General features: G+C 38.3%; 1 protein-coding gene across 11 annotated transcripts in view; it reads right to left on the reverse strand.

Moving 5' to 3' along the window:
- The window catches only part of relch (RAB11 binding and LisH domain, coiled-coil and HEAT repeat containing), a 33,120-nt gene extending 16,614 nt beyond the window's left edge, over positions 1 to 16,506 (reverse strand). For 4 of the 11 annotated variants that reach the window (XM_028004996.1, XM_028004995.1, XM_028004999.1 and 1 more), the window contains exons 1-14: positions 15,941 to 16,506; positions 12,043 to 12,132; positions 8,914 to 8,985; positions 8,688 to 8,743; positions 8,454 to 8,567; positions 8,055 to 8,249; positions 7,652 to 7,746; positions 7,373 to 7,481; positions 7,122 to 7,279; positions 5,859 to 5,934; positions 5,683 to 5,778; positions 4,870 to 4,893; positions 602 to 714; positions 365 to 455 (exon numbers count right to left, since the gene is read on the reverse strand). In XM_028004996.1, the coding sequence (XP_027860797.1) occupies positions 365 to 455; positions 602 to 714; positions 4,870 to 4,893; positions 5,683 to 5,778; positions 5,859 to 5,934; positions 7,122 to 7,279; positions 7,373 to 7,481; positions 7,652 to 7,746; positions 8,055 to 8,249; positions 8,454 to 8,567; positions 8,688 to 8,743; positions 8,914 to 8,985; positions 12,043 to 12,132; positions 15,941 to 16,394 (1,743 nt within the window). In that variant the 5' untranslated portion in view covers positions 16,395 to 16,506. The remainder of the gene's footprint in view (positions 1 to 364; positions 456 to 601; positions 715 to 4,869; positions 4,894 to 5,682; positions 5,779 to 5,858; positions 5,935 to 7,121; positions 7,280 to 7,372; positions 7,482 to 7,651; positions 7,747 to 8,054; positions 8,250 to 8,453; positions 8,568 to 8,687; positions 8,744 to 8,913; positions 8,986 to 12,042; positions 12,133 to 15,940) is intronic. The other 7 variants (XM_028005003.1, XM_028005004.1, XM_028005001.1 and 4 more) reach the window with 5 other exon arrangements.
- Positions 16,507 to 16,631: the final 125 nt, after the last annotated feature.

The following is a 16,631-nucleotide window of genomic DNA, read 5'->3' on the forward strand; positions in this document are numbered from 1 at the left end:
CTTTAGTGTTTAATGGCTTACACAACTGGCTACTGTATGATGTTTTTCTGATGTAAATCACTTTGAACTGCCTTGTTGCTGAAATGTGCTACACAAATAAACTAGACTTGTTGTAACATGAGGCCTGACCAGGGTATACCCCGCCTCTCGCCCGAAATCACACTTGGAGATAAGCACCAGCACCCCTCCTGATCCCATTAGGGAGTAGGGTGTAAACAAGACAGATGAATGGATGGATGGATGTTGTAACATGAGAAAATGTGAAAAGATCTAAGGGTATACATATCTTTTGAAAGGCAATGAAATTCAGTGGCGTCAAGTGAAAAAAATAAAAACAGTGTTGATTGCAGTGAATGTACTGTACCTGCTCCCAACATTGAGGAAGCAGCTCGGCTTCGACTCGAGTGGGACCCACATGTCTTGCAAATGCAACGCAGCCCGTCAGGATCATTTGTCTACGGGCACACAAATCCACTTATATGAGAAAGCATCAGTGGACGAATACTATATTATTTTCTTTTGTCTAAGCGGGATGGCAAAACCTAAAAAGACACAGAACAATTAAACCTGTGTCCATTATGTTTACAATATACACAGTTACCTCTGCTCATCATCCGGTCTCTTTATCAGGTTGAAGAGGATGTGGAGGAGCTGGTCCCTCTCCTTAGGTTCTGGGTGAAGACATGCAGTGCACAATATGAGGGGAATCAGCTCCTGAGAGGGAGAAGAGGACAAACAGAAGGTCTCATATTACATTAAACACCTTTCATAAGCAGCTAAAAAAAAAAAAAGAAGAAGAAAAGGTGGTTGACACTGAGCAGGTCAGTCAATGGAAAAGCAGGAGCAATAGAAGAGGAGGTTAGGTCAATAAAAACAGGAAGAAAATTGGAACATCACAGGCAGAATATGACACATAGGGTAACTTTAGGAAAATAGGGGGTCCTTTAATACCGCTGAAAACTTGCTTACCTCAAATATCATGCCGGTCTTACAAGGACTCATTCAGCTTTGGAGTCACACACACATTTAATGTTACGTACTGTAGAAGCTTACAAACTGCATGCACACACACAGACACAGCTAGATATTGACTGACAGACAGACACACACACGCCCCCCACCCACACACACACACACACACACACAACATGCTCCCCTCCTAAATCTGAGCTCTACTCCAGAGTTCAGGCAGAGTTCATGGGACCTCTAGCCAGAAGGGAGAGTGCTCAGTTGCCCTTGATAGAGGGCCTCCATGGCCAAACTGCGGTCAGTCCTACATTCCCTACAAACACACCAAAATTAAAGAGTGCAAACAGAGTTAAAAATATTATTTTTTTCTTCCTTTCCGAGAAGATATAATATTCTCCTGCCAAGCTCTGGAGGAGCAAGCGGAACACCGACACTAGGACATTATCGAGAGGACTGGGTAAAGATAGGGTTCTGGTGAGTCATTCGCTCAATGCTCAAAGCTAGACCGACCTTGTGAAGTTAGTGCCAGGCTGGCGGATTTGTACAAACTAAAGAAAAATCCAATAATAAAGTATCGCTGGAAGGTTTTAAGTGGCTAATGACAAGTCGTGTGTGGGTGAAATCAGTTCATGTGTTTAGAAGTTGTAAAGGAATGGAGTTCAAACAAATCTAGCCGTCACATTTAATAAATTTTTGCCTTGGCTTCTGAAAGTACTTCATGAGAGCAGTTTTCTAAAAGCCAACAGCCCAGGCTCGATTAAATGACCGGAGGAATTCATAGAGCGCACACATCTAAGACCCTTGAAACCACCCCGACTTTATTCGAGTACGAAGCCTTGTGTTTCTGAAAGACAGACTCCTTCAGGGCATTAAACATACCAAACTGACCTGTTCTGGGAAACTTTGTGGCGAAAAATGAGACCAAGCGACAAATTGGCTCAATGCTTCTCTTCAAAGTCCAGAGCTACTCCATACTGACATTCAAGGACTGAAGACTAAATTAACTGAATTTCAATTTAAAACATATTTAGGTTAAATTGCTGCACAACACAGACAAATGTGATGCCAAACAAGATATTGTTGTCTTGTCCAAGATGTCAGGCCCCTCGACAACAGATGCTGTATGGCTTGTGTTTCTCAAATTCATTTGAATTAGAAATCTGATATGTATTATTTTCCATGTAAAACTGGTAGCGCTGTTGATTTGCAGCAATCAAATGGTCTTAGGTAAGTCTGGCTCATATACATAGCGACAAGAAAATAATACAATTCCCAAGCCTTTTCATGTTTTTTTGATCTAAACAATTTTTTTAGTTCAGTTTGTGAAAAAAAAACAAAACAAACAAAAAAAAACTGATTGTCATCTTTGAAAAATACTTAATTAAAGCAAAATGTTTGCAATACTGCAAAATTGGAAATTGGCCACAAAATTATCATTGGTGTACAAAATGAAATTGAGAAGTTGATGGTTTAGAACAAAACTACAAAAAATAAATAAATAATAATAATAATAATTGGATGCAGTTCAAATTCCAGCACTACAATACAGTTTTGTACCTGAAACACAATGTTTACTGATTTACAGAGTCTAATAACAAAGCCAGGTGGCAGGCAGTCTGAAACAATTCACCGTTTCAGGTCAAACATATTTTGCTTTTCAGTGGGTGTCACATTTACAAGCCTTCACATTCACATTTACAGGCTTGTGAATGTGACAGTGACTTTAGTCTGGTCCCCAGGCTTGTGGGCACAAAGTTTCAAGTTGCAAAGTAAAAGTGTGAGCAGCTGCCTCTGCTTATGAATACATGGGGTAATGATCTGTGAATCCAACTGACACAGAGCAAAGTCCACAACACTAAAGAGGGGCTCCAAAGGATTAGTGTTTCCCTGTAATTTTATTTCTCACCAACCTCTCCCTTTGCTTTGTTTACCTTGATTTAGGAAGGAGATTAGGAGCTTCTTAACGGCCTGAGGTTCACTACACCTACATTGCCAAGGCGATATGCAAAGCAGTGAAACTGCAATTTACTACAACCAGACTTACCTCTTTTAGACAATCACAAATTGTGACGTATCACGTTTCAACACGGTTCGAAGATTCAAATACTTTGTATTTGTGTACAATAGACAGACATAAACACAAACTGCATGCAGGTAGTCAGAGTGTACACCTGTGCAGGTGTCTGTTGTTTTAGCTTAAGGGGAGCCACGGTTACTGCTTGACCCATTTCAACACTCCCTCCCCCGATTCTATACCACTTGCTCTTCAATATCATTATCTACTCTCTGAGATAACCAACAGGACAGAAATAAATTTAAATTCTGATTCAGTACTGCTGCAATGACCTTGCAAATGTATTCATACCTCATGAACTTTTCACACTGTGATGGAGCACTGCAAAGTAATTAAACACGTTTTTCCCAACAAAATCTGAAAAGTGAGGTGTGCATTTGTATTCAGCCAACAAAATGTAAATCTTTATATTCAAAATGCTGTGGCTGCAGAAAATGTCCCCCTTCACATGTTACAAAGAAAAACATGATGGTGGCAGCATCATAATGTGAACATGCTGTTTTTTCCCCTTAGCAGAAACAATGAAGTTGGTCTGAGTTAATGGGCAGATGGGAGGAGCTACATACAGGATAATTCTGGATAAAAATATATAAATTGAGAATCAGTGGAAAGCTTTCAAAATTTTTACTGACAAAGATTTGTGAGTCTTTTCTTGCAATGGTGTGGTGTTCTAAAAGTTGTAAAACTAACTTTTCTTCAGTTATTTACTTCTTTGTGCTGGAACATAATATTTTTTTTCCAATAAAATAGACAGATGTTTGTGCTGAAACATGACAAATGTAAATGAGTTTATGGGGTATCAATATTTATCCAAAGTGAAACATGACAGTTAAAAAAATAAAAATAAATAAATAAAAAAATATCTCTGCAGTTTTAACCAGAAAGTTGACATGCACCAAATAAAAAGAAACAAATACCCTTGTTTATCACTGATCACTGTCTGAAGTTAAATTGGACCAAACTTCTTTAGTTTCAGGTAACGTAGAATGACTTTATTATTTATTTACGCATTCAATTTTAGTCTGGGACCTGAGTCCAGATTTTGTACCACAAACAAGCAAAGCTGGCATGACAATAAAAAAAAATCCTTGAAAATAGGTCAGAGAAATCTAAATAATCCGGGAGATAATGTAAACAAAATCAGAAGCTTACATACATTTCAACGGTATTTGGTAGTAATGCATTTGAAATTCATGACTTGGAACAATCAATCACTCAATCTTTATTTATAGAGCACATTACGCACGCAAAGTGCTTTAAAAGGTAAAAAAACAAACAAAACAAAACAATAAAACAAAAGGCAAACCATTTGGGTTTCCTTTCACATGTTTCTTATTAATGTGGCATTTAGCAAATAGATGTAATTTTACTAATTCCAAGTGACCTAAAACAGAAGTTTGGTCTGATTTAACTTCAAATAGTGAGAAATAAAAAGTGTCTTTATTTCGTGTATGTACATTTCTGATTTCAACTGCACTTGTTGTTAACATGATTAAAATTAATTAACTTGTATGGATTTTTCAACCAGAATATTCCAACATCAGGAATAGAAAAGCTTCAGCAACTAGTGGAAAATAAGCAGGAAAATCACACAAAACCCCTAAAAAGCTAAAACTGCTAAACTTTGTACAGCAGGATAGCAAAACTCAAGAATTTTTTAAGCTATGGGAAATAATTCTGAATTTCCTTACACTCTTTATGTATTTACTTATTTAATGCACTTATTTGTCACCTCTCTTAGCAGTTGTAGCTTCAGGGGAAAGTTGGCCATAAGTCGCTTAAATCTACACGTCAGAACCATGCAGATGAGTGCGTGAAAGACTCACCTGGCAAAGATGTGAAACCATTCTCTAGAAGAGAGGCATGCATGAGAGTGAGAGAATGAGTGAGACGAAAAGAGGAATAGAAATAAAAACCAGTGAAGAGGCAAAAGGCCAGCAAAATGTGACAGATCAATCCAAAGTAGCAGCAGAGAAATGACGATGGGGACGATGAAGTGAAAACGAATGCCTCCTTAAAACAGGATGACATTTCAAAATCAATAGATGAGACACAAGGTAGCAGGAGATTTACAGGCTGAGAATGTTTATGTGCTAAGTAAGTAAGTACTCTGTAAAACGGTGCACAAATTTTGTGGGTTGACATTTAAATAACAAACCAACCTCCAGAAGACTAGAAGTCTCCAACACAGTGTGTACTGTCACGCTACAGGTATGCTGGATTTCGACAACTACTTGAAGGAAAAACATATCCAAGAAAAAAGAAATACTCTATGGAAAAAACCTTTCTGCAATGTTGAAGTGTGTAAGCATGCTTTACTACGTTAAGCAAAGTCTGATAGGAAGATTAGGTCTTTTTATTGATATCTAAAATATACAGACATAAAAAAATTGCTTAACAAAAATAAGCTAATAAATTTTTTGTTTATTTAGACTTAAAGGTTTAGTACCAACATAGGCACAGTATAGATCAAAGATGATCAAGTCGTTGGAGCTCCCCAAAATGATCCCCCTGCTTAGTCCTGCTGCTCTGTGTGCATCTATTGGATATTAAAACAAAATGCATGTGATTGATCGGAAACAGGGTGGCGAGAAAGAGAAGCGCAGAGGGGCAGTAGAAACGGTGGGTGGGAGGAGTACCTCTCGTTTAGCAAGGAGGACGTTGGGGACGATGTGAGGAAGACAGCGGCCCAGCATCAGCATCACGCTTTCCTCGCTGTCTGCTATGCGAGACACCTGGAGGGAGGAGGGACACGCATCAATTTCTGCTGCCCTTAAATGTATCGATCATCTTCCCGCTATTTTGTGTTGCTGACCTCGGCTCCGAGTCGACTCTCGGAGCACATTCTGCAGAAAGACAGCAAGGCTTGCTGGAAGGCCGGGGATAACTTCCTGGAATAGCAGGAAAAAGTCAAGTTGGAAACCATCATTATAGTACAGCGCTCCACAATTCCTGTTAATTCCCCAAAAAAGGGGCTTGGCAATTGCTCCGACCACAAAATGACAGAGGTGCAAACAAAGCCAAGCTGCAAGAGAGATAAACTCCTGCCACTTTCTCATGCAACTGCTGTTTGCCTTCCATATAAAATGTGCTAAATTAAGTCAGAGCAAAAATACATTAAAACAGTATTGTGAGAGTACAAGTTGCATGGCCTTTAACTGAATCCAGTCCATCTGTTATAAATAGAAAAACAACTATGATTATGTAATGGGTGAGGCATTAAGTGTTATAAGTGAAAGGTTTAGAAGTAAAAATGCTGAAACAAATCCTCTGTCCTCTGTCAGCAAGAGCAGAAATCTGCATTTTCACACGAGGGCAGCCTGTCCATCATGTTTGCAAAGCCAGATGTCTACCTCCATCTAGTGGGCATATGATGCAACTTTACAAAAAATGGTTTCATCTGTTAATTTTGGGATAATTTAATACCTGATATTATTCAAATATTTAGAGCATTTAAACAACAATTTAACTTAGCCGTGGTTGCTTTTGAGTGGAAGAGAAAAAATAAATACAAATGCTTTTTGGAAAAAAGGCCTGTGACTGAAGCTGCCCAGACATAGAAATTGATAACATTCACTTTAGTTGTGGCTCTTGAAAAATACTAAAGACAGATCAATTTGTATTGGGTGTGTTGAAGGCGAGTTTCAGAACCCCCGCTGATTGATTCAAGTGAAGTCAATGTATTTAGAAATTTAGAAATCTGAAAATCAAAGGGGAGAACAAATTAAATTTAGAAGTTGTTCTTTATTGTAGAAATTATACAGTTACAGCATAACATAAACAGAAGAATAAAAATACAGTAAGAGTGATATTAAAATGACTTCACACTCACGTGGCCCTTTAGTCTACATAGAAAAGTAAAGAATTCAAAACTGTGTTTTACAGAATCTGTCTCTTGTGTTGAGAAAAATTACGAGTTTGACAATCAGTTCTGGGTACTTGTGCAGATTTTAGATTTAATGAAATAAAACAAGTAATGCAGTGACTAACTTCAGAGTGAAATCAATCAGTCAAGTCCTTCAGTCACTATGGATGACAAGGAGACATAGATGTGATTTTTCCTGAGATTTCCACTAACCTGTTTGGTTGATCAAACTGGGCGCGTTGTTGACTTGTAGTTTTGTTGCAGGTCTGCTGTTGGGACTGTGATGTGTTCTGAGTGGAGGTCGATACAAGGTCATTTCCAGCCTCCGACACCCCTCGAATGTCTAGATATTGACCATTATCTAAAGAAGGCTGAGAGCAAGAAAAAAAAACAAAAAAAAAACGAGAGTAATACACAGACATCTGTTTATATAATTTGTACACATAAGTAAAAAAGCCACATACCACAGAAGGAGGATTAGTGGAGCAGGGCTTTGAGGAGCTAGAGGAGGAGCAAAGCTCCAGAGTGGCCGGAGGCGGAAACGAGACACTCTTTTTCAGGATCTGAATCTCACTGTGAAGCAATTTTAAAAAAAGAAATGTCATGAACATGTCAGAAATATTGACATTTTTTTGCAGCATCACTAAAAATAAGCCATAGAAAAAAAAAAGAATGAATGAAAGGCTCATCAGCAGCACAGAAGACGATATCATTCCCTGAGTGAGTGGTGTGCAAGCAGCTACCTCTGCAGTTTCTTTATCTGCTCAGCAAGACTCTGCTTCTCACTGTTTAGGAGGTTGAGCTGGTATTCCAGTTCTTGCACAACTTCTGACTGTTGCTAGAGAAAACACACAAAAAATGGGAAATTCTGGCAAAAAAAAAAGTGTATTACACATATCAAGAAATTAGTGACTTCACCAATATTGTTTGGTTTTATAAGAGTTGGATGAAGATCAAGACAGATATTCAGAAAATCAAAATTTTACAGAAGGGATCTTTTAAAACAGAAATTTCTACCAACTGAAAAATATCTTTATGTAAGTGAATAGTTAGGGCTGCTTTTTTCAGAGTTACTGCAACAAGGCAGAGTTGCATAGAAGCGATCAGACTGTAAATACACATATACAGAAAACTGCTTATACACACCTGCTGCGACAGGTCAGGCTTCTTTTGGGGCTCTCGAGAGACGCAGTTTCCTGGAAGATCACCAAAAGCCACACCGACAGACGCGTCCACCTTATCTGTTGGAGAGGAAAGCGTGCTGCCTCCGTTCCTGTAGAGCTGCAACAGGTCAGGAGGTTTTGGGATGTTGAGACCGACGTCATCCCACAATTCAAAGTCCTGGAGATGAATACGAAACAAAATAAGAAGGAAGTATTCAGGGAATGGATGTGTTTTTAAGCTCATAAGCAGGACGGTAAGACATCTAAATAACTGATCTAAACGTGAATCTGCTTAAAATCACCAGTTGGAGGTTATTATTTTCCTTCAGAACAAAAGAAAATCTTGTGTTGAAATAACCTATGAACGGAAAAAAGATTTTACCTGGTCATCGTTTTCATCAGAAAAGGTGATGGATGAGAGTTTGTATTCATTTTTTAATAAATATTCATTCACAAGGAAGTTTAAGGCTCTTTTCTCCAGTGGGCGTATGGGCTCCTGATGAAGGAGAAAAGAACAGGGTGAAGGTTTAGCTAGAGTGTTTTTGGTTATATCTTATGAAGCCTTAAAGAATGAATCTAATATTTTCCTTTCACTTTATTTCAACAGATTCCCCACCTGGATTTCAGGACTCGATTTGAAGTTTTTTCTCTCCTGAGATGCCACTTCACTCTCTGAGAAATTGAGAAAATGGAAAAAAAAAAAGAAAATAATAAAAAAAAATTTTGAACCAATACTGAGGATTAACGTTCTCGTTGAAGTTCTTTGTAATGAGAAAAAAAGAGAGAGAGAAAACTGCAACAAGAAAGGTTGAGGTGGAGAAGAAGTTAAAAGTACGCCACACCTGCTGCCTGAGTCAAGTTGGCCCGCAGAGCCTGAATGGTCTCCTTTGCTTTCCGTAGCTCAAACTCCAGCACTGGACAGGAAATGACAACACACACAGGAAGTGGATCCAACCAAACACAGGGCACAAAATTAAACAAAGATGGGGCATTTGAAAATATGACACTGAAGATCAAATGAAGCAAAAAAAAAAAAAAAAAGCATGCAGATCATGGGTTCATAGAAAAAACAACAACAAAAACGCATGCAGCAGAGGATCATGGTAAACCTGCCTCTAGGTTTAATGACAGGCAGGTGGTTTTCCTGCTATCAAATTTGTAAATGGTGGTCAATTTGTTTTTTAATTTTCTCTAATCTAGGAGCTGTCTGACACTAGGTTTCCTCCTAGGCAACTGGTTTCCAAGCACTCAAAGGACAATGCTGCACAGGGAACTTGTTCTTCACAGATTCCAGCATAGCTGTATCAACAAATCGGCTCTGAGCTAAAAGAAAAAGGAGTCAAATCATTCAGACATGATTCAGTTTTTGTTTCAGTTTCAGAGTCATTTTTCTTTTTATCCTTCAAGAAAGTATTCACATTAGCAAATTGTTTCTTATGTCTTACAAGCTACAGAGAAACAGCAGGTGAGGATAAATATTTTATTTGCAATATATGCTCCTAATGTAACATTTAAAAAAAGAATAGGGAACAAACAAGATTCACACGTCAGAGTCAGAACACACGCAAGAAGTGATAAGCAATGGAGCAAGGAAACAATGTTGCATATCTGTGCACTGAAAATCTGTGTTTTGTTCTGATTGTATTTCTATATGAAGTAACAGTTAACCTAAGTTCTTCCTGCAATACAAAATTGTGTCTTTTTAATCATAATCTCATGTAAACTTTTCTGCAGATGAAGAGTGCACAGGTTGCAATCTGAACAAAATGGAAACCCATGAACTGGATAACGGGGAGAGGTATATATAAAAGAAAATAAAAAAGTTAAATAAAACCAAAACAAAAAGCTAGTCTGGATGGAGTGACTTGTCCAGAATTTCACTGGGGTTTGATCAACGTCAGGAGAAAGCCAGAAAACCCAGAGTCAGACAGCCGGGGGGGCAGCGTTTTAACAAGAAGAGCACTTTGTGGGAGATGACAACAGGTATGGATCAAAGTGGTGGTGGTGGGGGTGGAAGTGCACATTTTGTACAGAAAAGGTGTCTTTAAATAATTGTTTTATCAAATCACCATTTATGGATGTGAAACCAAAATCTCTGCTGCATGATAGATATAACTGTATCTGTTAGTAAATGTCTCTGATTTCAATCAAGTAATAAAAGACCCGAAAGGAAATTAGTGAACTGAATATACTGTATGTATGCATCTCAATAAATTTGAATATTAGCATAAAAGTTTAAATATTTTAGTAATGAAAATTACTCAAAAAGTGAAACTTGTAACATTCATTACACAATTAGAGACATATTTAGAATTTATATCTAGAAATGTTGAAAATTACACCAAACAGCAAATGAAAACTCAAAATTCTGTTTTCCAGGAAATTAAAATTTTACATTAGACCCAATAAAAATGTATATTTGTAATATTGAAACAGGATTTTATGACCACATTCAACCTGAAGACTTGACATGCAGTATCCACAAGATAAACTACAAAAGGTCACTGCTAAAGAAGCTGCCTGTTCAGAGTGCCATACTCAAGTAGAGGAAAGTTGAGAGGAAGAAAACAGTGTGGTTGAAAGAAAAAAAAAGGTTTGTGAGCAACATGGATTGATAGCCTTGACGGCGCTGTGAAACAAAGATTCATAAGGTGTGGTCAGAGCAAGTGCTTCAAGAGCAACAAAACACAGTTGCTCTGTGTTTTGTTGCTCACTTGAACTAAATCCTACTGACAATCTATAGAGCATTGCCTGGAAGTTGACAAGAGACAGCAAACCTAGCAATGTGGACGAGCTAAAGACATCTATTAAAGCCAATTGGGCTTCCATAACATTTAAGCAGAGCCATAAGGTGATCGTCTCTGTGTCACGGTGCTCTGATGGAGTAACTCAAGCAAAAGCAGCCTCGATCAAATACTGTGTGAAACATAAACCTACTTGTCAAAAAAGCCAACATTTATACATTCAAAACTGTTGTCTTTATCTCATCTGACGTAATATTTCTATTTTCTGAGGAATTTGACATGTTTCAATAATTATTAAAATTACCAGAATAAGTGCTAGAAATAAATCTCTCTGTGTGTACTGAATCGATCAATATGCAGGTTTTACTTTTTTAATTAATTTGCGGAAATAAATTAACTTTTCAATAATACTGTAATTTATTGGAAATTATCCCGTTCAGTTCCATCTGCAAGAAAGCCTTAGCCTCAGATCTTTAAGAAAATTTCCTGCTCTGGTAACAAAATCAGAGTTATGATTTTGGGCATTTGGGGCTCAATGCTAACCATGACAACAGCAAAAAGATGATAACAGCTCATGTTAAACCTTCTATTTTATGCATTGTAGATGCTAACACCTAGCTTATGTTGGGACTGATACAAATCCTTTAGATAAAGGCTACATTTTCGCCATAAAGAGATGTTTTAAAAAATTAATTCTTTGTCAACAACCTACAGTTACTCGTCCAAATGCACCTTAAAACAAAGAAAAAGCTAATGCTTGAGCAGGTGCTTGAACATGTAGAGTTGTAAGGTGGTATTCAAGTAGTGCAAGACACAATTAGAAATTGATTCGACTATGAAAAATGTTGACAGCTCCAAAGTGGTAAGAAAGTGCAATTAAAAAGAACAAACAAAAAAAGCAGTGAAGTAGGTCATGTAACAAAAATACCACTGCCTGACACCATAAGTTGGACAATTCAAGTGGCGCTACAAAAACCTTAACCCAATTCCCAAAGTCTGACAAGAAATTTAAATGTACCTCTACCAATGATTTAAGGTAGTGCTAATTCAAAAAATTTGCATTATTTAACGTTGCGTATTTAGGCAATATTCTCTAACAAGCATGCTAAAGGAGTTGACGTTATTAATGAGACGTAAGGCCCATTTCTCTTCTCCTGTCGTCTTTTATTTCCCCAAAGGTAAAACAGTCGTCGCTGCTTGGATCCCTGACGCTATGGTTCATCTTACCTGCCACTCGTTCGTCTGACTCTCGGTTGCCGTCATCTGAGTAACGCGCAAAGTCCAGAGAGTCCAAGGTGCTAATACTGCCTGCTCGATCTGCACAGAAACAGGAACACAGAGGCAGCAGTGAGACAGGAGTAACATCAATTGCAACAATTACGCAAAGAATTTCCCAGCAAACAGAGCTTAAGAAATGTGGCACTGAATTAGGAAAGGGCTTCAGAGACACTCCCTTTAAATGTAGGAGCCTTCTCCTTCACACATTGACAGAGTTGGTTCATATAAACTTTTAAAGCAGAGATCAGTATAAACTGAAAGGTCCTCACAGCGCATACATATACTGTAATAAAAAATAGATTTTGCTTAACATAATGGAAACAGATATTAAGATGCAACTTTAAAACTGAGCATAGGGGAAGAAAAACAAATTTCAAACTTTTGAGGATAGATAAAGCTGATAAATAAGCACATTCAGGATCATATTACACTGAGCTTGGCTGCCTGGTTTGCTTCGTCAATGGTGTTAGCTTTCTTTCCACTGGACTGCATTAGTTCTATCATCCACAGACAGGATAGGCTCAGGCTAAATGTAGTTGTGTTGGCCTAAAATAGTCAAGCTTGTTAACTTTATGTTTTAGGTGTTTTAAAATACAGTTTCAAAATGGATACATCTCATAGTTCCATTGAGAATTCAGTTAGGAACCGTTCATCACACCACAACAACAGAGAAATTGAATGTGTGCACATTTAACCACCGGCACAAAAAAAATAAAATAAATAAAAATAAAATAAAATCAGAATTTCATTATGGGAATCAGGCATTTAGTGGTTCTTTTATATGCCTGAATCAAAATGAACACGCCTCATCAGCCAATAAACGAGCATAGAGTAGAAACAAAGAAGTATTTGAAAAAAATGGGGCCAGATACAATACCAGGATGTTGCCAACAAGCTCATTTAATTTAATGAAGAGTCTTCTTGGCAAGAATAACACTGGTTTACAATGTAAATGAGCATGGGACAAATGGGGCAGTAGTAAGATTACCGAGACATAAATCAGAGTAGACTGAAGGAGTCTGGGACTGGTCCAACGATAAACAGTGCTGTGAAAAACACTGCCCCTTAAAGATGTCATTAATTGTTGCCACACATGACACCTGAATAAATATAAAACACAGTTTTTAAATAAGAAATATCAAAGTATGAACTTCCAATGTGGATAATATTAAAGCAAAAAAAAAAAAAAAGGTTAGCAAATATTCCTCCCCTATGACAAAAGATTCATGTTTGTTTGGAGTTTGTTGCCTTTGATAAATGCACTCATAATTTGAAATTGCATTTCAGATTTACTCAGGTCATCTCCAATGGATATTAAAATTTGTCTATGTTTAGGGTTCATTTCCAACATAAACTGATATAAAAGAAACATGATCCTCTTGCATTGTTAGTACAACCAGTTTATCAACAAAGAAGCATATTACAGTGTATTTATCATCTCTTAATTACAGTGTCTGTAGGTGCATGCAAGGGAATGTTTTTTTTTTATTAAATTATTGTCAATGCTATTAAGTAATTACCCATACAAAGAAAATTTTTAGCTTAAACGGGATCCAGATTACTATTACAAGCAAGAAAGTATTTGTATTCTAAATTTTTATTTTGCAATGTCCGTGCTTTTTGTGGTTGTCACATTAGACATGCCTTAAGGCGAAAACTCACACCTTGTCAGGATGTGGAATGTTTAGTTTGGCTCAGACAAGGGTGATGAGAAAAATGTGCTTCAGATTTTTTGAAGGAGTCTAACAGAAAACCAGAATTAAATAATTACAAAGTTTTTGTTGTTTGGATCAAGAAATAAAACAAGTCAATAGTTATGGCAAACCAACTGTATCTCAGCATTGAGCACAACATGAAACTCATTCTGTGTGCAGCTTACATCCGAGCTTTGTAGGCAAGAACCCCCAAATACAATTAACTTTTTTTTTTCTTGCTCAAAAAGCGTGCATACGGCCATTACGCCCTAAAATGTGTCTTATGATCAAACAACGATTTGATTATCTAGCCCTGGTGTGAAGAGTACATCACCAAAACCTTCCGGCTGATGATTAAAAAAGGGTGGGAAATGTCTTGCTGTGTCATCTGGCCGGGAGCAGCAGCTGCAGCAGCGGCGGCCCAGTCACTCACTCCCCGGCTGCAATCAGCTGCACATGATGAGCTGACACAGGCTCTGTGTTCTGAATGGCCCCATCGAAAACATTTATAGCTGGGCAGCAGAGAAAGTATGGGGTTTTATTTTACTTTTATAGCTCACATGACACATGACATTTGTGAGTTTTACTCCTTTGAAAGAATGAGATTCTGCAGCACTAATTAGTTTCTTTGTGATATGAATATTGGTGGATATTTTCCTATCTCACAATATATTTCAGTCATGAAATAAATATTTACTAATAATAAAAATACATATAATTATTGAGCTCTTGCTGTTGGGTTTGGCAGGAAACAAAACATGACGTGATGTCAGCCAAAGTTTTCCCTTTTGGGTGCACATAGTTTTGTTTTCATTTCTTTCTATTTTGGTCAAGAGTTGATATGACAATTATGTTTCTTTTTTGTCATATTTTATCAGCAGCTATGAAGACTAAGATGAATATTCCCATATGACAGCCCTGTCAGTACCACCATAAGGGAGCTGTCTCGGTATGTCACGCTTTTCAAAGACCTTTTTTTATTTTTAAGGTCGTCGTGCTCCACACCTTTTGTGGGTTTCATCCAGTCACTAGAGCGCTCTCTCTGTCCAACTTGTAGAACAGTCAGTTTGTGTTTTCTGCTTTGAATATACAGTTTTAAACTTCTGACCTGACATCCAAAGGACACCAAGAACCTGACACCCAAATGATGCCAACACGGCAAACTCCCGAGATAACAGGAGAACGTTCTGAAGTACTGACGCTCCTACATGATGACCAAAGTGGGATTCTGGTTTTTTTGCCATCCATTTTTGTCAGATCAATAATAACCTATGACAGATACTAATGGATATGTTATGCTATTTTGTTTTAAATAAAGACAGTCAGATAATGTTACATATTTTTGTCCTAAAGTTTTGTTCGGATATAATGATAAAATTAAATAATTGTCTTTCTGGTTAATGTTATCTTTTTTATGAGAATCTCATGAAAGTCAATCCCTTTTCACAACAGGTAAGGTTACAAATAAACAAGGTTTATTTGTGATGCAGGCAGTAACTATGGTAATTATTTGCATGTTGCGTTTGCCTATGAGGCTCTCCAGCTTCAGGCACTAGTTATTATATTAGAAGCCCCATAAGTAGATGAGAATGCTTAACACATACTGCATGCAACAGCTAATTTAATTTTATTGTATGAGTCTGGCACAGAACAAGATGAACACATGCAAGGCAGTCTTTGCATGTTGAGAAAGTTGACAGAAAATATATGTTTTGGCGTATCTGCAACTAATAATGTAAAGGCAGGTATCGCAAGGATACCTCTCTTTCCTAATGATTATTCTGCAGTTGTAGTTTGTTTGACTTCTGACCTGCAGGTGGCCTGAAGAAAGGGGTGTTTTATTACACCAGGTCCATCACAATATTACCTAGCCCTTTCAATCGATCGTCATCTGTCAATTGAAAGGGTTCTCTTGACCTAAGGCACTGATCAAGCTGCCAAGATAACTGACCCACAAAACCCGTCTGATGACTGCGGCCCTCAAGGGGTTGGGCAGGAGCAGAAAGCTGCGATCTCGAGATCAACTGACTACTACAGCCAGGTTCTGAGCTAACATTAGCGAGCTAGTGAGTTATTTTTTTATGTGATACCGCAGTAAAGACAGGGTTGGCAACCTGCTACTAGTAGCATCAAGATGAGCTAACGCTACTTACTCAGTGGTCCTCCAGGTCCGAGCACCTGGTCTTTGGCAGGTGGAGTGCCGCTTTGTCGCTCGAAGTTGCCAGGGTTGGAGAAATAATCCCTTAGCCGCGGAAGCTCCCTGCCTGCTTCCAGCAGTTCAGTGTGAAACTCCAGGGCCGTAAGAATGTACTGGTCCCGCAATAGCTGAGCAGCGATAACATCCACGGACACCCGCGTCTCCACACCGCCTGCCATAGTGGATGTGGCCGCGGCCGAAACCGACATGCCCTCACCGCTGGGGCTTGTCCGGTTGCTAGACAGCAGCAGTGTCGGCGGCTCGGCATCTGCAGGTAGAGAGAAGGCATTGCCTGGCGGTGGACCTGGCGCCCCCTCGCTCGGGCTTCTTTCTGTGTCAACCGTCTCATTGGGACGTCGTTCTGCTTCTTCATCAGAATCACTGACATCAAATGGGTTGACCGACGCCATTTTTCCAATATATATTTATATATATAAATAAATATATATATATATATATATTAAATCCAGGAAGGCTAGGCTAATCAGAGAGCCGTCTTCCTGAATGGATACTGATGTGTATGGCTAGGGTGGGGGGGAAAGAATGCGACATTACGATTGGCTAAATCTTGGAGACGTCTTCTTAAAGCCCGCCCTTTTAATGGAATGTTGAAAAGTGATTGGATATTTCCGAGGTAGCTTGGGCAG

This window comes from Xiphophorus couchianus, chromosome 21 (genome assembly GCF_001444195.1).
Source record: "Xiphophorus couchianus chromosome 21, X_couchianus-1.0, whole genome shotgun sequence".
NCBI lineage: Eukaryota > Metazoa > Chordata > Actinopteri > Cyprinodontiformes > Poeciliidae > Xiphophorus > Xiphophorus couchianus.